This window comes from Beta vulgaris, chromosome 9, assembly GCF_026745355.1.
Source record: "Beta vulgaris subsp. vulgaris cultivar EL10 chromosome 9, EL10.2, whole genome shotgun sequence".
In the NCBI taxonomy this organism is placed as follows: domain Eukaryota; kingdom Viridiplantae; phylum Streptophyta; class Magnoliopsida; order Caryophyllales; family Amaranthaceae; genus Beta; species Beta vulgaris.
In genome coordinates this window covers 46,214,989-46,241,579 of record NC_079210.1, presented here as the reverse complement: position 1 = coordinate 46,241,579, position 26,591 = coordinate 46,214,989, and the positions used below count along the sequence as shown (strand labels likewise).

Sequence of the window (26,591 nt, the reverse complement as noted above, 5' to 3'; positions counted from 1 at the left end):
AACATATTCCTAAGGATTTAAACTAAAAGGGCTTTCATCTAATATTGTTGATTGTTCACAAGAAGTGACAATTTATTGGACATGGGTGGGTGATAATTATCTTCATCATCTTTTTTTTCTTTTTCAGGTGATCACTAAAATATGTTTATCTGGTTTTTAGAGGAAACAATAAAATTTGTGAGGACGCCACCTACCGCAAAGCACATATAGTTCAAAGTAAAAGGATATATAATTCAAAATAAAAGAACGTACAATTCATAATCAAGGTTGGCCTAATTGGTTAGAGGTCCTTCTTCCATCTGTATGAAGGGTTCGATTCTCGCCTCTTGCAATTTGGGGATGCCAACTGCCAAGTCAACCACAATTATTATCATCAATTCAGCAGAAGAGCAAAATCCCATTTCCCTCCACAAAAATGCAAACAGTATATTTGAAGCACCTCTTCCATCTCTCTCTTTTCTCTCTCCTCTTCTTCACTAGCAAAGCAACCTATGACCCATCATTAACATCATCATCAACATCATTAATAATTTCCAGATTCCAAGAATATCTTCGAATCAACACTGCCTATCCAAATCCCAAGTACTATGAAGCTGTTGAATTCATCTTATCTCAAGCAAAATCCTTATCACTTGAATCCCAGATTATTGAATTTGTTAAAGATAAGCCATTAGTTTTGCTCAAATGGCCTGGAAAAGACTCAAAATTACCTTCAGTCCTCCTTAATTCTCACACTGACGTCGTTCCAGCTGAACCCCATAAGTGGACCCACCACCCTTTTAGTGCGCACATTGATTCTCATGGCAATATTTATGCCAGAGGTTCTCAGGCAAGCACTCTTCAATCATTTTTTTTTTCAAGAAAAAATTTAAATTTTGAGTTTATTTTGATGGAGTTGCTACTGATAATTTAATGCGTAGATGGGTAAATTAGTTATAAACTATTTGATCGTTTTGCCCACTCTTACAGATATTTGGGAAAATGAGATTATTTTATTTTTAATTTTTAGTTCTTCATTGATCATAGGCTATCTACTGACATTATTGAATATATATATTATAGAAAGTATATATTTTTGTTGTGCTAAATTGTGGGTCATATTTGGTAGTTGGGTTAAGGCTATACTGAGAGTTTGCTGGTGTAGATGTTGTTTAAAAGTATTTGCTCTTTCTTTCTTGAACTGATTGCAGACATTTAGAAAGTGTGAATTTTAAGGAAATTAGAAAAGTAGAGGCATCTATTACTATCAATGATTGTCAAGTTGTATGTGTTGAAGCTTGAAACAGTGAGTTTTGGACTCTTAAGAAAGGTGTAAAAAGAGATTGTAAGGGAAAATGATTATTCTTCTTTATTTTTTTTTTTACAATTGAAGAGAATAGTATGCAAAGAGTTTTCTGTTTTGAATGGAGAATGGCTAAAATTATAATCAACCTGTTGTGAGATTTTCGCATTCATTAATCTGTAACTTCCTATGAAACTCTTTCCTATCGTCTAGGTCCTCTAGCATAGCGAGGATAAGGCATCAAATTTGCTTTCTGTGTGTCATTCTCAAATGTGAAGAGATTCTAGTACCCATATCATCATATGGGCATCGCTTCCTGTTACTTGTGCACTTGTCTATCGTATGTTCATGTAATTATGATAATTGCTAATAACTATGTATCCCATGCATGCAGGATATGAAATGTGTGGGTATGCAGTATTTAGAAGCTATTAGGAAGCTGAAGGCTTCTGGGTTTGAGCCCACTCGTACTATCTATTTGTCATTCGTGCCGGATGAAGAAAATGGTGGACTTGATGGGGCTGAGAAATTAGCCGAGTCTGATGTGTTTCAGAGAATGAAGGTGGCCTTTGTGCTTGATGAGGGAATGCCATCACCAGATGAAAACTATCTGGCATATTATGCAGAGAGATCACTGATGTGGCTGGTGATTAAGGCTACAGGGGCACCTGGGCATGGGGCAAAGTTGTATGACAATACTGCAATGGAGAATGTGTTGAAGAGTATTGAAAGTATACGGATATTCCGGGATTCACAGTTTGATTTAGTAAAGGCCGGCCTGAAAGCTGAAGGGGATGTGGTTTCAGTAAATATGGTGTTTCTGAAAGCTGGCACACAGACTCCTACGGTAAGTTTGTAACTTCATTTGCATCCTATCTTGTAGTATTTAAGCAACTTGAATATTTATGAGAAGTTCAGACCTCAAGTTATTTGGTCACCTGGTTGATTAAGCTTACAAACTGAAGTTCATGAGTTTAATAGGCCTCAACTTTTTGTGGTTCTCACTACGACGATCAATTGCTTGTTTCTTGATGATGCACACCTTACACACATTAGAGCTGCAATTTGACATCTTTTTTTATGTTCTAACATATTAGGGACAAATGTTGAGGGGTTTGGTGCTCAGTAATATACTTCGTGAAAGATTCCTTATATGGCACATCTTCTGAAGGTCTGTTTTGCTGTTATGCTACAAATAGAACTTCAATGATTTTTGCAGATGGAAACACTGTGGTGGTTAAAGCTATCAGGTAAAAGTTGAGCTTACCCAAAAGCCAACCTAAAATCTTAACAGGGATTTTCAACAATCTAGAGGTGCTTATTACTGAAAACTCAAGAGATCTTAGGTTAGAGTTCGGGATGAGCTGATTTCAACTAGAAACTCCTAAGACTCATGTATAATGATCATATATCATGGTTAATCAGTATGTAATAATTATTAGAGCACAGTAACTCCTATGATATTCTGAAAAGAACCAAGGAAAATATCTGCTTTCCTTGGTGTATGTGTGCTGATGTGTATGTGCACAGAATGTTGAGCACTCAGTACTATTGCAACAGATCCTAGTACAATATGGCAATGTGCCAATGACTAGGAATATCTCTTATCTTGTCCCTTGTAATTAATAGCTTGCCAGCTCTGCTTATAGCCGTTTGTTATGGCAGCTTCCTCGGTAAAATCCTAGTTCCCTGCTGTCTATTTAAAGGCACAGGTTTAGGCTGTAAAAACAACATGAAAGAATGAATGAAAAGGGATGATGTCTGTTGCAAAATCAGTGTTCTTACATAGAATGTTTTCATATTGTGATCTCTTTATGGACAATACTTATCTATGTGCTCATATCTAGACGACTATGCTTAACATCCTATCTTTGTTTATGATTAACTGGACCAATGTGCTATCTCTTATCCCATTCTATATATTTTTATTTCTAATTTCTTTGGTTGCTCATAAATAGTTACTCCTTGTCATAGATTATTAGCAAAAAGAAATTTCCCTGCACCAAGAGGAGTATCTAGGTTATATTTGAGAACTTGCCGACTTGAATCTGATACGTGATATGTGCTTGACTCCATTACCTGAACTAGTCTGATTACATACTCTAGTTGAATCACCATGTTGACACAAGTTAGTACGATAACATTTATCGTCCAAGTTTGGCTTACATGAGGACTTTATATTGTCAATCAGGGTTTTGTCATGAATTTGCAACCTTCTGAAGCTGAAGCAGGCTTCGACATTCGGGTTCCACCAACAGCTAACTTAGAATCGCTTGAAAAACGTATCGCCGAGGAGTGGGCCCCTGCTTCACGCAACATGACATTTGAGGTAGCGGTCCCTTGTCTCAAGGACCTTTTTTCTTAAAAAAATTTTCTTGGCGGCAGTTCTTCCAAGACATAAGAATAAACCTGTGTGTCACTTTTGCTTTGTTCAAACATTCTTAGCTTTGTCTTTCTTTTTTCCCCAGTTACACTTACTTTTGGTCCATAGTTTTAATTTATTATTTTCCCTGCACGTTTCCTTTTCTAGTTTCTCCTGTTGCTTTGCGGCCTCTGCCTCTCTGCACTCAGTTGAGAAGAACAAACAGTCTAGTGAGTCTACTGTATGGAAAATTATTTTTTACACGCCCATATGATATTTCTAGGTATAATCTCCTTTTATTGATGATTTAAATATTTATGGAAAAAGAATCTACGTTCACTATTTCACTTCACTGTTTGTAACCACAGTTTCCGGCTGTTTTATGTGACGCCGACTGCCTTTTGAACATTTGAAAAGGTTCTCAGTTTCCACCATATAGATGGATGCTTGAAGCCTTTTTCCTTTTCGTTCCTTTGAACTTCGCTATATTATGCTAGCAATTGGGCTTTACTATTCTTATCTTGTTTTTGTTCTGATGGTAGTTTATTCAGAAGGATCCTTTGCTTGATAAATTCGGTAAGCCAATCCTCACAGTTGCTGACAGCTCGAATCCCTGGTGGTTCCTCTTTGAAGAAGCCATTCGGAGTGCTGATGGAAAAGTTGGAAAGGCAGAAATTCTCCTTGGCTCAACTGATGCTAGTTTCTTTAGACAACGAGGCCTGCCAGCTATAGGATTCTCTGCTATAGCAAATACTCCAGAACGAGTTCATGATCACAATGAGGTACATGGTAGTCTGTTTTCTTGTACAGCTTATTTGAAAGCAAATTTAGCTACAATTGTTTGCAACAGCCTAATAGATTCAAATTCTTAAAGACTTCTAAGAAACAATAATTCTATCTTGTTGATACGCAATTAGTGAGAGCCAGTGATTGCTGCTCTTCCCCTCTGCAATGTTTAGCAATTATAGTCTGAAGTTTAAGCAGACTTCACCTCAGTTTTAGAACTTGTTTTTCTAACTGCCAAATGTTTGCATGCTGCAGTTCCTAAACCAAGAGGAGTATCTGAAAGGAGTTGACATATATGAGTCAATAATCAAAGCTTATGCATCGTATGCTGCACATACAGAAGCTGAAGCTTCGAAATACGAGTTGTAATAGAAGAGCAAGCAAGCTTAACTCAGAAAACTGGATATTATCCCACTGTTGGTCGTCATGATCTCATCCTGTAGTGCCTCCATTCAGATAAATTATGGATCAGAAACTAGTTCTCTCAGGAAAGGACTCGGTGTTCTCTTTCCTTCTTTAAGACTTGGGCAAATATCTTGAAGTGATTGTAAGGGTGTGTAAATTCATCACTTATGCTCAAACTAACAGGAATCCTTAATGTTTTACGTACTAGGAATAAAAAGGCATGTATAGTTCTCTAATACTACTCTTTTCTATCAGTAACTTTGTGATATATGTTCATAGACGGTGGTCGTATTTGATTGTTGGTTATTTCACTTGGCTAGCATCACTAGTTGTCTGACTCTGTATTGGATGTTTCTCTATTGGTTCTTTATAGAAGTGTTTGATTAAAATTAACTTTTGGCGAATCCTGGCTTTTTAACTAGCCAAATATTTAACACGCATTTTCTTTTATGCAAGTTGACCCGTGAAAAAACAAAAGCCATTTACCAAACACCCGCATAGTATTAGAACAGTTGCGAACCTGTCCTGTTATAATTGACACAAAAAGAGACAAAACTTAAAATATTCTTCCCACCATACTATACTATTGACATCCTCAGCAGAGAAAAACAGAGGGAGAACATTCAACTTAATTGCTCTTCATCTCTTCTTGCTGTTCCCTTCCTTCAGTTGTTTCCCTTTTCACAACAATGGAAACTGTAAGCTACAAACATTTCTTCCATGTCTGCCTTCTCTTTCTCCTCTTCATGACTTGCAAAGCAGCCCAAAACCCATCAACATCATCATCATCATCATCATTAGTAATCTCCAGATTCCAAGAATATCTTCAAATTAACACTGCTCATCCTAATCCCAAATACTATGAAGCTGCTGATTTCATCATATCTCAAGCTAAATCCTTGTCCCTTGAATCTCAGACTATTGAGTTTGTTAAAAATAAACCATTAGTCTTGCTCAAGTGGCCTGGAAAGAACCCTAAATTGCCCTCAGTCCTCCTCAACTCTCACACCGACGTCGTTCCGGTTGAATTACACAAGTGGACTCACCACCCCTTTGATGCTCATATTGATTCTGATGGGAATATTTATGCCAGAGGTTCTCAGGCAAGTACTTCAATCCAATTTTCAGTTTTTCAATTGAACAATTTTCATTTGATTATCCTGATAAACGGCTACTTATCAAGTTATCACACTAAATGAATATGAAATTTGTTTAAAAAAATTTAGTACTTAACTACTTATGCTTCCATGGATCATAGTGGTATAGGCTATGCTAAGAAATCCAAAGCCTAAACCTTTTATATTCTTTTCTCCTTCCTTATTTCTTGTTGATTGGGAGAGGTCAACTGATTCTGATTGTAGAGGCATCTTCTACATCCAATGAGTATCAAGATTATTTATTGTATTACACTATTACTGTCACAGTTTTATTTATTTATTTTTTCCTTTTTCTAGGCAAGATGAAGATCCCTTGCAAGTTGGGGGGGGGGGGAATTATTTGGGAATTCCTCTTCGGAAGGGGAAAGAATTAAACCCCTATCACGGGTGGAAGGAGGGCCTCAACCAACTAGGCCGACCTTGATTCTTGTAGTACTGTCATAGTATAGCTTGGACTATGATTTTATCTTAAAAGGTGAAGAAAAGGGTAAACTATGACTTTGTTGTTCATTTGTATCTTCCTATGTGACTGTTTTCAACTGCAGAAAGTTTCTACTTGAGATAACTTTTAACACTTTTAATGAATTTCATATACTGTATATCATTCCAAATTGTGAAGATATCCTAGGAACCAATTATGCCACCCATCTACCTAAGCATTACTCGGTGACACTGGTAGGATTTCGCCTTTAAGTTTGACCCTATCAGCTTCCGCTCTTGGAGGTGGGAATTTACCTCATCCTTTCCACCCAATCCCAAAGGCTTGGTATGCAAAGCTGTAATGAGTTTACCTGCAACAGGTTCCATTCCAGTAGTGTCCTTTTCCTTACCATATTTTACAATTAAAGAAAGAATGAAACCCCGTATGGGGATATGTCATATAAATGTGTTCTTTTGTCCATGTTATGTAATGTTTTGTATATGCAGGATATGAAATGTGTGGGTATGCTGTATCTAGAAGCTATTCGGAAGCTGAAGGATTCCGGGTTTGAGCCCACTCGTACCATTTATTTGTCATATGTCCCTGATGAGGAGATTGGTGGACGTGATGGGGCAGAGAAGTTGGCAGCATCTGATGTGTTGGAAACAATGAATGTGGCTTTTGTGATGGATGAAGGTGGCCCTTCAGCAGATGACAAGTATCAGGCATATTATGCAGAGAGGTCACCAATGTGGCTGGTGATCAAGGCTACCGGGGAACCTGGGCATGGTGCAAATTTGTATGACAATACCGCAATGGAGAACTTGTTGAAAAGTATCGAGAGCATTAAAAGATTTCGAGCAGCGGAATTTGACATGGTAAAAGCTGGCTTGAAAACCAGGGGAGATGTGATTTCAGTGAATTTGGTGTTTCTGAAAGCTGGTACGGAATCTCCAACTGTAAGTTTATCTTTGTACAGAATTCATGTTATTGATTATACTGTAGTTTTAGTTCACTGTTCACAAACAGTCCTATATAAACTCAATAGCCTCCATCACAAGTTCCTGTTCTTAAGTGGAGACGTATTCTTGCCTATCAGGGTTTTGTCATGAATATGCAACCTTCTGAAGCTGAAGCAGGTATTGACATTCGGGTTCCACCAACAGCCGATCAAGAAGCACTTGAAAGACGCATTGCTGAGGAGTGGGCTCCTGCTTCGCGCAACATGACATTTGAGGTATGAGGTGTTGTGTGTACAACTGTATCTTGATATTCAATTTCAGATTCAATATCAACTCATATAATAACTTTTGGTGCTTGACATATTCCCTCCTTTTTCCCATTTCTTTCTTCTCCAATTTTTGCTTTGATTCCCAATATTCTCAGTTTTGTGTTTGACTAATATATATTTCGTGAGCAGTTCAAGGACAAGTTTCCCACACTTGATAAATTTGGTAAGCCAGCCATCACAGTTACTAATAGTTCAAATCCCTGGTGGGTGCTCTTAGAAGAAGCTGTTCAGGGTGCTGGTGGGAAACTTGAGAAGCCGGAAATCTTCCGTGGTGCTACAGATGCTAGTTTCTATAGAATTCGTGGCTTGCCAGCTATAGGATTCTCTGCCATTGCAAATACTCCAAGCCTAGCACACGACCATAATGAGGTACGTGGTAGATTCATCATTATGCGAATGTCAATCAGAAATACTGAGTCTGCATCTGATCACATTGCATCTTCATGTTTTCATTTATTTTCTGGATAGTTCGAAACCCTGTCTCTTGCTGTCAGAAATTGTTGTTTCGAAATTTTTCTTTTGCCACTTGGCTCAGGCCCTGTTCTCTTCAACTAATACATGCTAGACTGGTTAGTGGTTATTCCAGATTAAAACGAGTTTTTCTTTTGCTGATAAAAAATGATTTTACCCTCCCCCCCAAACTAATTTTTATTGATCAAAACCTTATTTGTACGCGTCAAGTATTTTTGGTTAATTAAAGCTGAATACCACTGATTAAAACTAATTTTCACTAGAACTGATTTGTATAAATTGAAGAGATTAACGCCTAAGTTTCATCAATAATTGCAACTTTTTAAAACTATCATAGTGGATGTTTGATTTACCTGCTGCAAGTCTAGGACTATCCTCTACTGTTACTTTTGTTTTCAGGCATTGTTCATTGACCTGTATAATGACATCTATTCCTGTGCATCAAAGAGATAATATGCTGATTTTTTTCTTCAGATTGTTTGTTTGGCTTTCCTGCAATATTAAATGAATTTAAGTCTATCCATTTGGATGTTGTCATGCGAGCTGCGGCTTAAAGGCAGATTTTAGTTCAAACATCCAAGCTTGTTTCTAACTGTCATGTGTTTGTCTGTGGCAGTTCTTAAACCAACAGGAATATATCAAAGGAATTGACATATATGCTTCTATAATCAAAGCTTTTGCATCTTATGCTAAGCAGCCAGAAGCCACAGCTTCTAAAGATGAGTTGTAAGAGTAGCGTCAGTGTATTTCGCCTACTGTACGAAAATGGATTTGGCATCACTTTTCTACTAGGCTGTGATTTCCCTGCTGTAACTCATTCCTTCAGAGAAATCAGTCCTGTGTTCAATCAGTTTAGCAGAATCTTCATAAGAGTTCAGGTGTTTGTAAATATCATTCTCACTTGATCTAGCTTCAGAATCTTCAGTCCTGTGTTCAATTTGTTTAGCACAATTCTCTGATCCTTGCAGTTCTAAAAGTAGCTAGTTTATGGATGACTAAAGACTAGAATACAATTAGTTCACGAACAACGAAACTGTCATCATTCAGATTTACTCCAAATTCTGATATAGAAACTAGGTTGCAACTTGCAGGGGACACTTTATGTGGGTGGCCGTGTGACCTGTATCCCTGTCCAATGTCCGACATGTTCCGAATGACGCTGTCCTATATTTTTATTTTCATGCATGGGAGCACAAGGGACCTTTTCAGGCACTTGATAACATTTGTTAATAACTGTTATAACTAGACCTTTGCATGTAATGAACATTTTTTAATGAAGAAGGGTACACTAAGTAAAGAAGAGAAAAGGAAGTCTGAACATTGTCACGGCTAGACTGTGTCCAGCTCTCTGGAGAAGGAAAAGGGTTGTTCATCTAGATGAACAACATTTAAGCTGAAGTCCCACCAAACTTCAACTTAAAATGCTGTTCATCTAGATGTGGATGTTCCACTTTGTTGATATGCTTCAAGTACTGATATAGAAACTAGGTTGCATGGGCACTTCATGTGGGTAGCGTGTCCCTGTCCAATGCCTGACATGCTGAGTTATATCCCTTCCCTGCCCCCATCGAGAAATAGAACTGACTAATCCTAAGGCAAAGGGTTGAGAAACTCAACGCATTCTACTACTCTTGTCTTGAACAACTTGAAGCCGGGACTTCTTTTCGCACTATTACGGATACGAAAATAATGGGGAATTTGGATTCAATTGTCAACTGCTCTTATCAGAAATAGGATTGACTACGGATGACGTACCCTATATTTTTTATTTTCATGGGCACACAAGGGACCTCTTCATACACTTGAATAGTTGATCACATCTGTTAATGACTTATAGCTAGGCCTTTGCATCATTGCTATGTAATGAACATTTTTGAATAAAGAAGGGTGAAGGAAGTGAAAATGAAGAGAAAAGAAAGTCATGAACATTCCTTTAATTACCTTAATATAATTCAATGATACAATAGTATTAATCAATGAGCATTCCTTTAATTACCTTCATTGAATTCAATGATACAATAACTATAAATCTCGAACACCTTGACGTGCCAGTGTCCTAACTGGAACAACATTTTCCCATGTTTATATCAACTTTATACCCATCTCTGCATCCATTTTTGTTTCTTCCAACCTAGAAAAATTGGCTGATGAAGTTTTCCGTTCTTTAAATTTCTCTGAGATGGCCTCTGTCAGTATAACATATAGTATCACATATGGTTGTCACTACTGCACTTTGTCCAACTCTATGGAGACAGAAAGAGTGCAAATATTCTTCTTGCTGCAAGATTTTAGACTTCTTCCTCACTTTCATTCCCAGAATTGGGAGAACAGCAGTGAGAGAACAGTCCCATTAAACTTCGGCTTGAAATGCTGTTCATCTGTACGTGGATGTTTCACTTTGCTAATATGATTGCATCTCTCTTCCTTCACTTGCTTCCTTCCTTTCTTTACCAATAATCCCCGCAAGAACATGTACCATCCTGAAAATGATGGTATCTTACTTGATCTCTAATTACAATAGTCCTCTTCTCTGTTTTCGCCACAAGCTTTGCAAAGAGATGGCAGTCTCCACATATTCTCAGGTTCTTCCTAATCCTGATAACACTTTCTCTCGGCAAGCTCATCAACCCGAGTACAATTGCAAGTTTTTCACTATGATACTGAAGTGAGTCTTCCTTTTGCTCTCCCTCGAGATCTTGCAAGATGAAGTTCGTGTCCGGAACATAACCTACCCCTCTTAGTTTGAATACCAACTGATTCAACTCCTGAATAATGTCATCTATTTGAGGATGTGACATATCTCGGAAGATAAAAGCATGGATTCTTTTATCTACTTCAATCCAACTGCATCCTGGTTCCTTTCTGATTCCTCTTTCTTTCATTGTCTTTCTCAAAGTCATGGCATCTTCCCATCTCTGAGAATTCTCATATATATTTGATAATAGTATATATGTCCCCACATCATCAGGTTCAAGCTTCAAGATTTGCTTAGCAGCATAAATAGCTATGTCTGGATTTTTGTGCATCTTACAAGCGCCAAGGAGGGTTCTCCAAGTCACTGCATCAGGTTCACAGTTCATCTCATGAAGTAACCTAACAGCATCATCAAGTTTACCTGCCCTTCCTAGAAGATCAATCATGCAACCGTAATGCTCTCTTCCGGGATCAATCCCGAATATCTTCTTCATGGACCGAAAATAATACCACCCTTCCTCTAAGAGACCAGCATGGCTACAAGCAAATAGGACACCGACAATTGTAATATAGTTCGGTCCAGTCCCAGATAGTTTCATCTTTTCAAACAAATTTAAGGCTTCTCTGCTGAATCCATTTTGAGCTAGTCCTATAATCATAGTGCTCCAGGAGATTACATCTCTCTCCTTCATTTGGCTAAAAACCAAGCGTGCATCATCTAACCCACCACACTTGCAATACATATCAAGCAGCGCATTGTTGAGGATCAAATCTTGGTCATACTTCATCACATAAACATGCACTTGCCTCCCCAATTCTAACAATGATAACCCGGTAACAGCTCTTAAAGTGCTTGTCAATGTTGCTTGCTCAGCTGGAAAACCAGCTTTCTTCATCCTTTTGAAGAGATTCAAAGCCTCATCACTTTCACAATTCTGAGCAAAAGCTCCAATTATCGAATTCCAAACAACCAAATCCCCAGTCACAAACTCCTCAAAAACAGCCAATGCATAACCCAATTCACCCCACTTTGCATAAGCATCAATCAATGCACTCCTAACAAAAACATCAGACTCTAAACCAAACTTAAATATACCACAATGCACCTGCCTAAGGCTCAACAACCCATCACTAGCTCTCAAAATCGAGGAAAACGTATACATATTCGGTCTAACGCCTTCTCTGAGCATCAAAATAAAAAATTCCATAGCCTTGTGACTAATCTTAGCATTACAATAAGCTGAGATCATAGTAGTCCAAGCTACAACATTTCTTTCAGGCATTTTATCGAACAGTTTCTCTGCTTCGCCCAAGAGGTTGAATTTTTCATACATATTCAGCAACATGCTGAGTAAAAAAGATTTCGGTTGGTACCCATTTGAGAACAAATGTCTATGAACAAGTTTCCCCTCTTCAATTGCTCTGTAAGAAATACAACATTTGATGAGATCAGAGTAAGCAATACAATCTGCCATTAAAGCATGATTTTCCAAGCTTTTCATGGCATTTACTGCTCTGGGTAAATCTCTAGTACAGCAGAAATTGGTAAAATCTTCAATTAAATTGGAAGATTTTGTTGTATTTGTATAGACATTATGTGGTAAAGTTGCTCGTACTAAGTACGAGCGTAATACAAACGGAGAAACTTTTCCAATGGATTTGAACTTAGAAAATAATAAATTCATAGTTTTCTTCGGGGTTAGTAAGCATTACATAGTTTCTGGAATTTCGACAAAATTGAAAATCTAGCAATACTTTCGGGAAAAAAAAAAAAAAACCGGGTAATTTGATGCAAATCCTTTGCTGATTTGCAATGCATGAAAGCAGGGGTGCAACCGTGCAAGCCAATTGCGAAAAGTCTCGTTCAAGAATAGAAAACACTAGGTTAGTACCCGTGCATCGCACGGCTGTAAAAAAATAGAATGTATGGTTGTTTTTAATAATAAATGTATAATTTGAAATTTGACTTAATTAATGCATAGTTATAAACAATATAGATCTCGTAAAAAAAACAGTATAGATTGTGTAATAGCGAATTATTAAAATGGACTAATTATTACTCTACACATCGTCTTAAATTAATTGTCACAAATGTCTTTTTAAGTTGTTCATCTATTTGTCACATGCTTTTTAGGAATCAATTGTTCCAATTTTATCCACCCAATTATTTCGCCCTATTACATTACCATCTAAAAAAATTGTGTTATTTTTCAGTTATTTTAGGAGAAAGAAATTTAGAGTATTATAATATGATAGTATACTTTTTTTTGTTAATTAAAAGAAGTAATGTTTTTTCAAAGACAACTTAGATAACAAAAAAATAATGGTATTTAAAGGAAAAAAAATCTAACCGATAGTGGCTAAAGGGGAAAAAAAATGGACATCACTTATCATCATTAGTCATTACAACTTACAAATGGCCTAGAAAGTAGAAAGTAAGTAGCAGAAAGAAAGCTAGCTTGGTTTTTCTTTTCAAAAAAAAAAAAAGTAGCAGAAAGAAATAGGAGTAGAAGTTAGAACCTAATGACATATATGCTTCAAAAATATAGGGAAAACTATAATTAGAAGGAGTAACCATATCACCCAAACTCAAAAAGAAGAGCGGATGAATTATATTAGTTCATTTAATTTTTGCAATTTTGAACAGTTCTCCAAAACTTATTTCGAAACACAATTCAGCGAGAGCAAAGTTTCCGAAAAAGATACTTCCTCTTTTTCGAACTAAATGTAACAAAGGAGTATTATTTGTGATTATATAAAATATTCATTTGTTGCATTTAAAACAAAACGGAGGAAGTAACTTATTTACTATGTAGCTCAAACTTATATTATGAACTACATTAGATTACATTTTATAACCAAACTTATATTATGAACTACATTAGATTACATTTTATAACCAAATTTAAAACGAAAACAGACCAATTGGTGTCATTGTCTTATTATCTCTTCTCCTGAAAATAAGCTTCTTACTTTATTTGTGAAAAACTATACATTGAAAATCAAAATGAAAATCTCAAAACTGACCTTGATGACCAAACTACCCAAAAGAATAATTGGAACAGATAAATGCAAAGAAAAACTATAAGTTTAGATTGGTTATTCAGATGATAAATTTCTACAAAAATTGAATGTAGATTTTTTTTTTTTTTGATAATTGGAGCAATTTTATTAAAGCTCGAAGGCTGAATAAGATCAAGAACAGGATCTATTACATAGTTAGTAGACAAATCAGAGTTCCTCAACCACAAGAGAAATGAAATTACATTTTTTGCCTAGTTACTATTTCATGTTTGCGCTGAAGTGGGCTTTAACACCAAGCCACAAATTCATCATTCCTCCTTAATCCTTGTTTAGCCAAGGAGTCAGCCACAAATTTTATTAAAGCCAAAGTTTGTCACAGAGCATAAAACAAACATATGATGAGAAAATGAAAGCAAAATAACAGAAGGAATTAAAAAAAGCTAAGAAAGCTTATTATTGTTCTATAAAACTAAAAATATTAGAGGAAACAAACCTGGGAATAAAAGTTAGCAAATTCTCATGAGAAATGATTGACAGTGTAGCAAAAAAAACCCAGTTTGCTAGAAATGGAAGAAATACAAAGTAGAGTCACATAATCGCTTTAAATTAAGAGAGAGAAAGTGAGAAAGAGAAGTGTTTGGTCCGTTTGAATTAAAGCAGTGGTAGTAGATTGATTTTCCCCACCTTCATTAAGTTCAAGGTCATAAATGATTTGTATTGGAAACAAATGAGTCTGATTTCTTTTTTCAAGGAAGAAGCAAGTTCATTTTTTTTTTTTTTTAAAATGCGACATCATCAGTACATTTAGGCGGGAATTAGATTAACCATGACATGTCACCTAGGATAGTTTTGGGGGGAAAACTGAACTATGTATTCTCTTTTAGTATATAGTAATAGATTCCGAATAATTGAATTTAAATCATAGAAAAAATAATATAATAATCAGACGGGACGGGACGGGACGGGACTGGGTTTAATGCAGACTCAAGAAAAACGTATTGGATTGGATTAATATGAACTCGAAAAATATTTGAATCAGACTTGAATTCACTTACTCGAGTCCAAAAAACTTTAAACTGAATTTGAACTTGGCAAATTCCAATCAAGTCTAACTAGTCTTACATGCACGCAATGCGTGCGATAGCGTGTGAAGTAGAAAATAAAATTAATTGAGTAGAAAAACCGTCTTTATATTTTGTTGTTCCAAAAAACTGGTGTTTATTTTGAATGTCCTACTTTCCCCCTTTTTTTCATTCAAATGAAATAGGTAGTTATCTTCCTATTTTTTTTTTCTTTTATTCCTTTTTCTATTTTTTGGTGTCCCCCCATGTGTTGCCTTATATAATAGAGATCCACTTACACCCTAAAAAGAATGTAAACCATGAATTGACCGACATTACTGCTTTGTAAGGTTACAGTTGACTCTAGATAGTGGGCTCCAGCCTCCAATCTTGGGCCTTATAATATTTTTTACATACGTGCGATGGCCCGCTGGCCTACAGAATTGATATTGCATGTCATGGTGCATTTATTTTTGGATGGTAAGATGTCTAATCTTGTGAATTGGGATGGTAGTATTTAGATTTGGGCCGGTCCATAACATAGGTTTTCTGTTTTTCTTGGCACGTGCATGGTAAGATAAATGTGGGTCATTTTTTTTTTGAGGTAAAATAAAAATTGCTTGTATGTAGAGAAAAGTTTGGGATCCGCTTTATAAGAAATAAAAATGTAACCTCTATGGCTCTATCACATCGTCACAAGAGTACAAGAAGGGTCTCGGCCAACTTGGCAACCTTGATTCTTAGATGGAGTCATCTACTTGATTTTCTATCATAAGCTTGAACTCCCTTCCGAAAGCAATTCATAAGCTTGAACTTCCTTCAAAAGAAATTTTCATAAGCTTAAACGAGTTATCCTTGTTTGAGGAATAACTCTAACTATATTCATTGCACCATAACTCATCAACCATTAACATAGTACTGCATTCGTCTTGTTTTGTTCTTCCTATTATAATCTTTTTAAGAGACAAAATAGTCAAAACAAAAAACATATTTTAAAACGGATGAAATATTACTTTATATGAAATTTATGATCACAAGCACATTTATCCTATAAGTACTCCAATAATATTGCATCGTCATATTTCTATATGTTTTATTGTTAAAAGTTATAAAGTATTGATTGATAATGTTAAGGATGTTATAATAATACGTGAAAAAAGATATTGTTTATACATACTAATGGTTGGATTGCGCGCATTGTGCTTGAAAGGCTTGGGGTATCTAGATTGGGGCCAACATTGGTCGAATAGTCTTTCTCTATTTATTTATGGACAGTTAAGAACTATATGTTGTCACAAACATGACTACATTTATTTGTAGCATAAATGAATAACATAACACTCACGATATGTGATCTTAAATATATTTTGGGTAGCCATTTAACTCCTTACTAATAAGAGCGAAAGGTATGAGTAGCCACTTGTCTTTGAGTAGCCACTTGTACTGCTTTACTGGAGTGGAAGTATAAATAAATTTTGACATGGGGATGATAAAAAGAAACGAAGAAAATATTAGTAAGTTTTGATATGAAGATTATAAAAAGACATCTTATAGATTCAGTAGTGTTGATAAGCCTTTTCACTTTCTACAACCCCCATCAAAGACAATCAACCCCCAAAATCACAATGCATATCGTATGGTCTATTTTAATTCCTTAACTTCAATAAATTTCAAGTTTTTATCACTCCAAAACACTATTGTAAAATGTGAACAGTAAATAAGTTTCCCCTTTTAAAAGATTTGGATACAACTATAACAAGGTACTATTACTATATACTAGGGTGAACTACAAATAAAAGAGTAAACACGGTGTTATGCAAATAAGATTACGCATGATCATCCGACATCAATGTACTACATCAAAAGAAAATTATGCGACTAATTAAGTGAGTTGTTAACATAATGCTAGCAACAAGTACAATATACTGAAGTGGTAAAAGGTTAGTCCCACAGCATGTGAGAATGGGCCACATTAGTTTGAATTTTATCCACAAAAAGCAACAGTTATTTGTATAGTGAAAGCAAAATTTTACCAAAAGCATAAGAATATAGGATTAGCGATAGCAATCCCATCAATCACTCTATGGCCTCATCCATTTCAAGTAAGAGCAACTCCAATGGTGCAAAAAAGGGACTTGCTAGCAATTTTGCAAAAACACTTAGCTAGTTGCTTAACCATTGGAGTACAAATTGGAGTTTTGCTTTACTAAGCAAATTAGCTCTATAGAGCTAATTGGCTTAGCCAAATTGTTGGGTTCCACCCCACAAATAGCTTCTCAATAAGTGATATTTTATATATTAAAAAAAAGGAAAAAGTGATTGTGGGACCTACCTAAGCAACAAAATAGTTTAGCTAAACCACTAAAGGGGAAGTTGGCTAAAGATAGAATTAGCTAAGGAAAATGATGTGGCATCTTTAGCCAAGTATTGTTTTAGCTAACCATTGAAGTTGCTCTAAAAGACCTATTCTTCCTTCCATAATACTACATCCGTTTCTTTTTAATTGTTACACTCACACTTTTCACGCATGCCGATGCACTACTTTGAGCCTTTATATCTCTAATTTTGTATTTGTAAAAAATATAAAAACTATATATTAATAAAATACATACTAATACGTATCTAACAAGATCCCGCATGACTATGTTTTTATTCACGTATAGGCCTGTTCATTGGGGCAGGTCAAGACCGGGGCGGGTCAATATGTTAATGGGTCGGGCCGGACCGGGCCAAGGGTGTTGACCAACGGATCGGGTCGGGTCAAACCCATTACAATCCGACCCGGATATCACATAGTAACAAATTAAAATTACAGAAATCTCTCATCTTTTACATTTACCCCACGTAGCAACCCATTTCAACACGTGACCCCATGTGTTATCCTCTCCAACACCCCCTCCACTATTACTGTGCTACATATTCACTGCTCCAGTGCACTAGACCTTTTCACCTCATTCTCGAAGACAAAAAAAAAAGCAACATAAAAAGTTCTACAAAAATATAGTAGAAGAGAGGGAAAAACAAGAGCACAAATGGCTCCAAAGAGACGAAGAAAGGTGGTAAAGACCACAAAAGTTGTTAAAGAAGGGAGGAACAAACCTGGGTAATGACTAATGACCATTTAAATCCCAATAGAAGACAAGACACAAGTAAGAAATTGTGCAAATTGTAGTTTTCCAGAAGATGAAGAGGAGAGAGAAAAAAATTTGGGGGAAAAATCATGAAGATGGAATGGAAGAAAGAGATAAACAGTGAAGGTTTTGTTAAAAAAAAAAAATCTTTTAAACCCTTCTATGGCCCGCCCCGACCCGTTCTAGCCCTCTTATTCACTGACCCTTTAAGAACCCGCCCCATTTATAACGAGGGTCGGGTCATATGTATTTTAAAAGGGCTCGCTGAAGGGTTTAAGTGGGGCCCCGCCCCAATAAACAGGCCTACTCACGTATAAATCACAAACGAGGGTCAAAGTGCAATTTGTGAATAGTGTAAAATGTCAAAGTGTAACAATTAAAAAGAAACGGAGGTAGTACTCCATTTCTATTCTAGTACTCTTCCTTCCAGAATCTGAAATTTAGCATTTGATCCCTTCAAAGTTCAAATGAGCAAAAGATTAACAAAATAGCAACACTTGTATTATAGAAATGAAATCAATCTAACACTCAACATTAAGAATTAATTCCCTGTGCATTTCATTCCATAACAATACCCAAAATTCCACGATACTACAGTCTACAGTAATAATTTATCTCTCAGAACAAAACAAAAACAAAAAATAGAATTCCGCAATCTTCATTTATTATGATCAGGAACATTTGCAGCAATAACAGCAGCAGTAACAGAGTGATTGGCAGCAATAGCATTATGATCAGATGACGATAATAATAGCAATCTTCGTCGATAAAAATGCACCGCAAACATAAACACAGCAGCCAATAATAAAACAAGACCTGTACCACCACACACCACCGTAGCAATTACCAATGCCTTCCTCACTTTATTCTCCTCTTTCCCCGCTGGAGTCCCTCTCCACCACGTATCCGTCGACGCCGTTTCATTTAAAATCGACGTCGAAGGCGGTTCTTTCGATTCTTCTCCGAAGAATGACACCATCTCCGGCGACTTCGCTGAAAGGTCTTGGAATGGTAAACCATGCTCTGATGGTCGGAGCTCTCGAGAATCTACTAAAACAATTGCCAAAACTGCTATTGTCATCAACAACAACACGCTGTTTCGTACTATAATTGTTGTCATCATTTTTATTTCTTATTTTAGAGTGAGGTGAAGATTGAAGATTGAAGAATGAAGAATGAGTGAGAAATGAGATTATGAGAAAGACAAAACTGTGAATTGGAAGATATGTTGTTGGGTTGTTAAGTAAAAAAATTGAACGAGCTTTAATATTTGGTGTCGCGTGATTTCTTGTCGGTTAAAAAATGAAAAAGAGAGGGGCCTATTTTGAAAGACAGTTAAGTGAAAGAAAGGAATAAAATTAAAATTCGCCGTTTATGTGTTTGTCATTTTTCTCTCCTATGATATCGGTAAAATTTGTTTGGGAATTGGCGGTAATTCTTGTTAATGTTTTTATAACTTTTTTTTACTTTTTTGCCCAAAAGAAAGATGAAATTGAGGTCTTTGAGTGAGTGAAAGAGTTGATCTGTGGCTTTCCTTGTAATGATTATAATTATTGTCGTTTGAGCCATACTAACTCCATTACATTTTTTATCATTTTGTTTTTCTTGGAGAACTAATATTTTTATACTTATATGTATTCGTAAAATTTAGGCTTCGTTTGGTAGGGTGTAAAATGTTTTTCATAAAAATGAGTTTTTATTTTTCCTCTCATTTTTCGTTGTTTGGTAGGGTAAGAGGTGTAAAACAGGTTTTCCATCAGAAGAGCTCTAGGTGAAAATTATTTTTCCTTTAAGAAGGAAGGGAAAACACATTTTCCTCCCTTCTCCTTAGAACCTTTTACTCTCCAGTATCCTCTTATCCATCCTCTCCCTTCCCCTTCTATTTTTTTTTCTTTTCCTTAACTTTTTTTACATTAAACCAAATAAAGAAAAATTAGCTTCACAATTGGATTTTTCATGTAAAAGATTTTACATGAAAAACCATTTTACATTGAAAATGTTTTATATCCTACTCCCTCCGTTTCCTAAAGATCTTCCCTCTTTCCGTTTAAGGGTGTTTCCAAAAGATCTTCCCTCTTTTGCTTTATTCCTTATTTGGCAAAACAAATTTCCCTATTTACCCTCTCATGTCACTATCATATGGTCCACCATTACATTATTAATTCAATTTTACTCCCTTTATCTCTCCTACTTTAACCCCTTTTTATTTGTTTATCTATCTTAACCCCTTCCTCTCTCCTACTTTACTCACACCATGCCCCACACAACTTGATTTTCCTTGGTATTTGTAGGAATAGTAAGTGAGAAGATCTTTAGAAAACGGAGGGAGTACCAAACAGAGTCTTAATGATTAAAAGAATAAATAACAAGCTCCTTTCTTTTCCTTTCTCCAAGATCCTAGTTATCCTTTGTCGACTTTAATGGCTACCACTAATTTTTAGTTGGAGATAAAGCCCTATTTTTTTCTAGTTTTGTTTTATTTTCACAATAAATCTCTATTTTTTTCTCTATTGGAGAGTTACTTTACTTATTATTGGATTATTTCTACCCATAAGATATATTGAGTTTTATCTCTTTACTTGTGAGAGTTTGGCCTATGTGATCCATGAAAAATTAATTTGTTGATGAAGATATGTGCGATGTTATGACAGATTTCGATTCTAAATCTACAATAATTTGCATCAGATTGTTAGATGCGTATATATGATGAGGAAAACACATGGATTTTCCAAGCTTGTATAAAATACGATTTTCTATAAATAATTTACCAACCTAATATGATCAATGGATTTCATCATAATACCTATGAGATACGAAGAAGGAAACAAATAGTTATTAGTTGATGTGAAGTTCTATTTCTACATGAGTTTGTAAGTTGAATTAAACTCAAGAACACAAGAAAAATTTCGGGGAAACTTCTCTAAGCAAGTATGAGAATAACTAGATCTGATTTTCTACATATGACATCCCACTTACACGTCAGGAAAATATTAAAGAAAAGTTCCCAAACATCACAATGCTTCACACCAAAAGGCAGGCTAAAAACACGAAAAATCATGTCACTTGGCCCTAGGAGAAGTAGCTGTTGATGTACCTTATGGATGGAGGTTTGTTAAACATCGCCCTACAACTACTTAAAATCGCCCAAAGTTTATTTTTATAGATAATTTTACCCTTCCTTTTTTCCACACCTCTACCACCCTCACCACCACCACCTACCTTCTCCACCCACTCCCGACCTCCACCGCAATCACCGACCTCCACCGTCATCACCTACCTCCACCACCCACCTACGACCTTCTCCACTCATTCGCGACCTCCACCCGTTCTCCCACCGCCAACTACGACGTTCTCCACCCATTCTTCCACCGCCAACTGCGACGTTCTCCACCCATTCTTCCACCGCCATCACCTACCTCCACCACCCACACGCAAAGCTTGCGAAATTTTTTTAGGGTCGTGGGCGAACGTCCACTGCGGACGTTCGCCCCATGGCCCGAACGTATGCCTAGACGTTCAGGCCATGGGGCGATCGTCCGCCGTGGACGTTCCACCCATGGCCAGAACGTCTAGGCCAGACGTTCGGGCCATGGGGCGAACGTCCACGGCAGACGTTCGTCCACGACCCAAAAAAAATTTCGCCGAGATCCGCGCAACCATAGAAGAGAAGAGGTAGAAGGTAAAGGAGAGACCCAATTTCCAGGTTTAATGGTAGAGGACGAAGAAACAAAAGGTTTAATGGTGGAGGTATTGAGGAAAAAGAAACTGCAGGTTTAATGGTGGAGGTAGGAGGTTGGGGGATCGAGGAAGAAGAAACGGGTTCTGGGATAGGGGTTGAAAGAGAAAGAATGAGGTAAGAAGGGTGGTTGTTGGATAAGGGTTAAAACTGTATTTTTAATTTTTTTGGGGTGATTTTCAGTACTTCATGGGCGACGTATAGAAGTTGAGTATGAGAGGATAGATAAAATGTTTTTGATTCTTCTATTAATGACTTTATATTCAATGAAACTTATGATTACTTATTAATACTTGAAAATCACACTTAATATGTTAATGAAAAATTTACGGGTAAATGTCAACGAGTACATTATTGTATTGTCCAAAATTCATGACAAAAGACTTATTAGAGTCACTATCTTAATACTTCCAATTTGGCTATTATTTTCACTTCTCATATTAGAGCAATAATAAGCCAAAAGTAGTTATCAATATTAAATGATTAATCCCTACATTGAAATTGTTTTGGATAATCTCATAAACAAGTTTTACTCTAATAAAACTCTCGGGTGCTATTCGATATTTTATATTAGATCAGAAAATATAACAAAACTAATACGTAATTTCCTGACGTTTATGTGAGTTGAGATTGATATTGATTTCGTAGGATAGTTATGAGAAGACAACTCTTAAAGATGAGATTATTACGAGTTAATCAAATTTGGGTATCTAAGAACTTAAGTGGAAAACTGATATTAATCGTGTTAATTTAGTACAAATCATTAAGTCTAGTGTGATTTAGTGAACTTGTGAACTTCCTTTATACGTTCCATTCACTTGAATTATACTCCCTCAGTCCCAAAATATAGTTCTCATTTCCCTTTTTTCACGGTAATTTATGCAAGTTGGGATAGTAAAGATTTTTTGTTTATTTAAATAAATGTTGTATGGGAAAAGATGATTTTAGGAGAGAGAATGGAGATAATTGGTGAAAGAGCATTAATTATAACATTTTGGTTGAATAAATAAAGGAAAAAACAAAATTCAAGAAGCAAATAAATGATGGGACAAAATTTTTCTAGACAAATTACGGAAAAATGTAGAACTAAATATGGAAATGGGAACTATATTTTGGGACACCCAAAATGAAAATGGGAACTATATTTTAGGACGGAGGGAGTACTAAACTAAAATAATTGTTCCTAAATCAAACTTAATTTTACTAAACTGAATATCTTATAGGTAAAATCAATCTCATAACCTCCTAAAACCCAAAAAAAAAAAACTCTAACTACATAACTATCCGACTATCCCTCACTCTGAAAACATTAGCTAAATTTATTTCTAACACAAAAGTCGCTACGTATTAACCCATTACAAATTTGTCACGTTATTCCCAAGAGGCCAAGATTCCTTGTCTCATTATATTGGAAAAGCACCAAAGATGGGCCTAGAGAACACCCTTCCACGCATAATACAACTATACAACTATACAAGTATACAATACAACTTACAGGCCAATATTCATTTCGTCCCCCTTTTCCTTCCTTTCAATTACACTCTTCCATCTCCTCCCCCAACAAAATTGAAATTAAATAAAACCTAGTCCACAACCCACCCCTAAATCTAACAGTGACACTTCCCAAACCCACCAAATTTTCAATCTCCATCATTATTGTAGATAATCTTGAAAATCCCCATGAAATTCGTTCATACCAATTTTTAATTAATTTCAAATAACATTCTTGCAATTCCTGGGTAGAATTCGAATTTGCAATTTGAAATTAATAGGAGGAAGAAATAAGAATGTCGCTTAGGATAAAATCAGTGGTAGATAAGTTTGTGCAAGAGCTGAAAGAAGCCTTGGAAGCAGACATACAAGATCGAATTATGAAGGAGAGAGAAATGCAAAGTTATATTGAAGAGCGTGAGCGTGAGGTTGCTGAGCGTGAAGCTGCTTGGAAAGCTGAACTTTCTCGTCGAGAGGTTATATTTTTAGCTCTTTTTTTTGTCTTTCAAATTTGTGTTATTAGATCAAATTTTTAGATTTACTCAACTTTATATGTGGTATTCAATTTGGTGTTTTTATTGCTAATATGGGGGAATTTGTGTGATTTTATGTTATGTCTTAATGACTCGTATGTGAATAGGTTAATTATTGGGTTGGATTTTATTTACTTTCTAAGTTTGAATTTAGTTGTGATACTTTCTGTTACCGGAAGTTTCAATTTAGTTGTGATACTTTCATTTTGGATAATAACTTCTATATATCTCTTTCCGTAATTTTTAAAGTGTCACGACTAAATTGAAATGGAATGGAGGAAGTATTAGGAGTTATGCTCATTATTTTTTAAGCAATTGTACGGTTGAACCCTGTGTTTATTTGTTATGCACATGTGAGTTATCGGATATTGGAGAAAGAAAAGAAACAATACCACTTTATAAGCTAAAAGAATTACTTTTACGGTTGTTAATTGGTTTTAATATGGAACATTTGTTGACTTGCAAGTACACCGAACTCTTATCCTCTTTATTGGTGCCAAGGCCATTTTATGGACTACGGAGACTTCCAAGTTCCAACATTATTTTTAGGCTAAAATCATGAAAAGCTTTTATAGAATAGCCGAGTAAGACTTTTGGAGATGTACATGTTTTCAACATGAGTAGTTGAGTACGAGTAGCATTGAACTCGATGATAAATTTGGACTTGCCTGGGTGAACTAACCCCAGAGGTTCTTTGCTATTGTCGTCATAGAAAGTAAGGAAGCTTGTAGCTTAGTGCCAGAGATCGGGAGATTCATTCGAAATCACATCCATGTTGAATGAATAGCTTCCTGAACTAGTCATGTCTTGAATAATAAACTTTTATAGTAGTGCAGTTTGATGTAAATTGATGCATTTGGAATCAAACAGGAGAATGTCGCTGCCTTAGAGGGTGAAGTGCAGGATAGCTTAGATTGGATAATAAGAAGGATTTATGAGAAGAAGATGGTGCTGTTTCTGCGGCACATGTCGATATATGCTTGCATATGTTGCACCATTCAATGATCAGTAATAAGGGCTTCTTTGATACTCAACCCATTCCACAAGGGAAGTGGGGTATGTCATCAAGACTCCCTGGATTGAGCTTGAAAGTACTGTCTGAATTATTCAGTTCTCTGTAGGATTTTTCTGTGACTTTTGTGTAATATATTTTATGTTGCGATTTTTTATATTGTTAATTCTTCATTCTGTCACATGAGCTAAATTTTCACTTTCTGATTGAAAGGTTTCCTTCTCATGCTTTCAGAGGAATTGATTGGTCATGTTATTGTCTTGCAGGCAGAGATTGCTCGCCAAGAAGCAAGACTAAAGATGGAGAGAGAAAATTTGGAAAAGGAGAAAAGTGTTCTCATGGGGACTGCATCGAATCAAGATAACCAGGATGGAGCACTTGAAATCACGGTTAGTGGAGAGAAGTATAGATGCCTGAGGTTCTCAAAAGCTAAGAAATGAGTAATTTTGGCTTCAGCTTACTTGCTGGCTGCTGCATTGGTCGAAATTCCGACGAGCTTTGGTTCTGCATGTTGCTTACTGAGTAAATGGCTTGTGGATTATCTCTCTGCAGAGCAAGTTTATAGATTCATTGCAGTTAATTGTTTGTGTACATGGTAGTAGCATATATGATATGTTTGCAATAGGAACTGCTTGCACGCCTTTGTGCCTTAAGCAAATTGAAGAATGGCCTGCAGTTAATGGAAGCACAAGTTATTGAATATTTGTTCTTTCCTGAGTTCTTGTTGAGTGTTGTACCGGCTGCTCATTCTTGTTTTTTGTCTTTCTCTTGTATGTCTCGTGGATGGCTGGATGCCAATTCTCCAATTTATTTATTTTTTAAAAAAATTGGTAAGAAGAAATTCTATCAGCTGCCCTCGCACAAGACCTCCACTCAGAGGTCCATTAAAGTTAGACACCCTCCAACCCCCTTTCCCTCTTAAATCCCAAGCAAATGTTTAGGGTAGGAATTGAACCCTAGACCTTTGTAGGGAAGATGAGAAAGCTTACCACTTGAGTCAACTTCAATTCTTGATGCCAATTCTCTAATTGTGTGGATTGAGATTTGCTATTTCAGACCTTTGGTATGACATACATGTGATTGCTACTCGCTAGTTCATAACCCTTGTAAGAAAACGTTTCTTACAGGAGAACTTCGTAGGAGATTCAAAGAAGTTATGTTAAAACTACTCAATGTAATAGCTTGGGAAGGGCGGAGAGGTGAGGCGATAAAAAGTTAATGTCTTAATGAGCTCTAGTGTCATACTTTCTCAACTCCAAAAAAATGCAACACTTGCATTTTCAGAGTCAAACTTAATAAACTTTGACCACGAAGTGCCACCACTATATAATAATAATAATAAGTGTTTTAAAATATATTTTTTTTTGATAATTTTTATTAATACATAATTAAAAAATAATAATTATCTTCAAAGTTGTGTATTGAAAACCGTGAAAATTCAAGTGTTACATTCTCTGTAAAGCAGAAGGAGTACAAGCCTACATTTTCCGCTGGATTTAACTCAAAATTTGTGTTTCAAATCTTATTTGTACTCTTTTTGTTTCTTTATGGCGTAACAATGATTATAACATTAACAACAATAGTTATAATTTCGCAAATAACATTTTCCAATAATATATTACTTATAATAATTATTACTAGAATAAAAAAAATCAATTAAAAACAAATATCTTTTTTTTTTTGGTTAAAAACAAATATTTTATTTAAAAACATTTTATATGGAAATCCGAAATC

General features: G+C 35.9%; 5 protein-coding genes across 8 annotated transcripts; 3 read left to right on the top strand and 2 right to left on the bottom strand.

The window, feature by feature from the left end:
- The first annotated feature begins 159 nt into the window (after nucleotides 1-159).
- On the top strand, nucleotides 160-5,172 carry LOC104904089 (uncharacterized). Of its 3 annotated transcripts, none has more exons than XM_010692273.4 (5): nucleotides 172-829; nucleotides 1,677-2,129; nucleotides 3,474-3,611; nucleotides 4,187-4,426; nucleotides 4,686-5,172. In XM_010692273.4, the coding sequence occupies exons 1-5, from the start codon at nucleotides 416-418 to the stop codon at nucleotides 4,797-4,799; spliced, it is 1,359 nt and encodes a 452-aa protein (XP_010690575.1). In that variant the 5' UTR covers nucleotides 172-415; the 3' UTR covers nucleotides 4,800-5,172. The 3 variants fall into 3 exon arrangements, with proteins under 3 accessions (XP_010690576.1, XP_010690575.1, XP_048491754.1); XM_048635797.2 differs by lacking the exon at nucleotides 172-829 and adding an exon at nucleotides 898-924; XM_010692274.4 differs by lacking the exon at nucleotides 3,474-3,611 and having other exon boundaries at nucleotides 160-829.
- A 214-nt stretch (nucleotides 5,173-5,386) lies between these two features.
- On the top strand, nucleotides 5,387-9,167 carry LOC104904090 (uncharacterized). Its single transcript, XM_010692275.4, has 5 exons — nucleotides 5,387-5,938; nucleotides 6,920-7,372; nucleotides 7,513-7,650; nucleotides 7,834-8,073; nucleotides 8,792-9,167. The coding sequence occupies exons 1-5, from the start codon at nucleotides 5,525-5,527 to the stop codon at nucleotides 8,903-8,905; spliced, it is 1,359 nt and encodes a 452-aa protein (XP_010690577.1). The 5' UTR covers nucleotides 5,387-5,524; the 3' UTR covers nucleotides 8,906-9,167.
- Nucleotides 9,168-10,078: 911 nt separating this feature from the next.
- On the bottom strand, nucleotides 10,079-14,714 carry LOC104904087 (pentatricopeptide repeat-containing protein At2g03880, mitochondrial). Of its 2 annotated transcripts, XM_019251986.3 has the most exons (2): nucleotides 14,387-14,714; nucleotides 10,079-12,291 (listed from the first exon to the last, which is right to left on the bottom strand). In XM_019251986.3, exon 2 carries the CDS (start codon nucleotides 12,213-12,215, stop codon nucleotides 10,623-10,625), a length of 1,593 nt encoding a protein of 530 aa, XP_019107531.1. In that variant the 5' UTR covers nucleotides 12,216-12,291; nucleotides 14,387-14,714; the 3' UTR covers nucleotides 10,079-10,622. The 2 variants fall into 2 exon arrangements, with proteins under 2 accessions (XP_019107531.1, XP_010690573.1); XM_010692271.4 differs by lacking the exon at nucleotides 14,387-14,714 and having other exon boundaries at nucleotides 10,079-14,380.
- Nucleotides 14,715-18,564: 3,850 nt separating this feature from the next.
- Nucleotides 18,565-19,398, bottom strand: LOC104904086 (hypothetical protein). The gene has a single exon (XM_010692270.4). It carries the CDS (start codon nucleotides 19,206-19,208, stop codon nucleotides 18,744-18,746), a length of 465 nt encoding a protein of 154 aa, XP_010690572.2. The 5' UTR covers nucleotides 19,209-19,398; the 3' UTR covers nucleotides 18,565-18,743.
- Nucleotides 19,399-23,302: 3,904 nt separating this feature from the next.
- Nucleotides 23,303-25,574, top strand: LOC104904085 (hypothetical protein). Its single transcript, XM_010692269.4, has 2 exons — nucleotides 23,303-23,788; nucleotides 25,124-25,574. The coding sequence occupies exons 1-2, from the start codon at nucleotides 23,609-23,611 to the stop codon at nucleotides 25,295-25,297; spliced, it is 354 nt and encodes a 117-aa protein (XP_010690571.2). The 5' UTR covers nucleotides 23,303-23,608; the 3' UTR covers nucleotides 25,298-25,574.
- Nucleotides 25,575-26,591: the final 1,017 nt, after the last annotated feature.

What these genes read in the sequence shown, in the direction of transcription:
- LOC104904086 (XM_010692270.4), bottom strand. Translation starts at nt 19,208, where the DNA reads ATGATGACAACAATTATAGTACGAAACAGCGTGTTGTTGTTGATGACA.
- LOC104904087 (XM_010692271.4), bottom strand. Translation starts at nt 12,554, where the DNA reads ATGAATTTATTATTTTCTAAGTTCAAATCCATTGGAAAAGTTTCTCCG.
- LOC104904090 (XM_010692275.4), top strand. Translation starts at nt 5,525, where the DNA reads ATGGAAACTGTAAGCTACAAACATTTCTTCCATGTCTGCCTTCTCTTT. An exon ending in TTTATGCCAGAGGTTCTCAG is followed by an intron (nt 5,939 to 6,919) that starts GCAAGTACTTCA and finishes TTGTATATGCAG; the next exon opens with GATATGAAATGTGTGGGTAT. An exon ending in CGCGCAACATGACATTTGAG is followed by an intron (nt 7,651 to 7,833) that starts GTATGAGGTGTT and finishes TTTCGTGAGCAG; the next exon opens with TTCAAGGACAAGTTTCCCAC.
- LOC104904085 (XM_010692269.4), top strand. Translation starts at nt 23,609, where the DNA reads ATGTCGCTTAGGATAAAATCAGTGGTAGATAAGTTTGTGCAAGAGCTG. An exon ending in CTGAACTTTCTCGTCGAGAG is followed by an intron (nt 23,789 to 25,123) that starts GTTATATTTTTA and finishes ATTGTCTTGCAG; the next exon opens with GCAGAGATTGCTCGCCAAGA.
- LOC104904089 (XM_010692273.4), top strand. Translation starts at nt 416, where the DNA reads ATGCAAACAGTATATTTGAAGCACCTCTTCCATCTCTCTCTTTTCTCT. An exon ending in TTTATGCCAGAGGTTCTCAG is followed by an intron (nt 830 to 1,676) that starts GCAAGCACTCTT and finishes CCATGCATGCAG; the next exon opens with GATATGAAATGTGTGGGTAT. An exon ending in CACGCAACATGACATTTGAG is followed by an intron (nt 3,612 to 4,186) that starts GTAGCGGTCCCT and finishes TTCTGATGGTAG; the next exon opens with TTTATTCAGAAGGATCCTTT.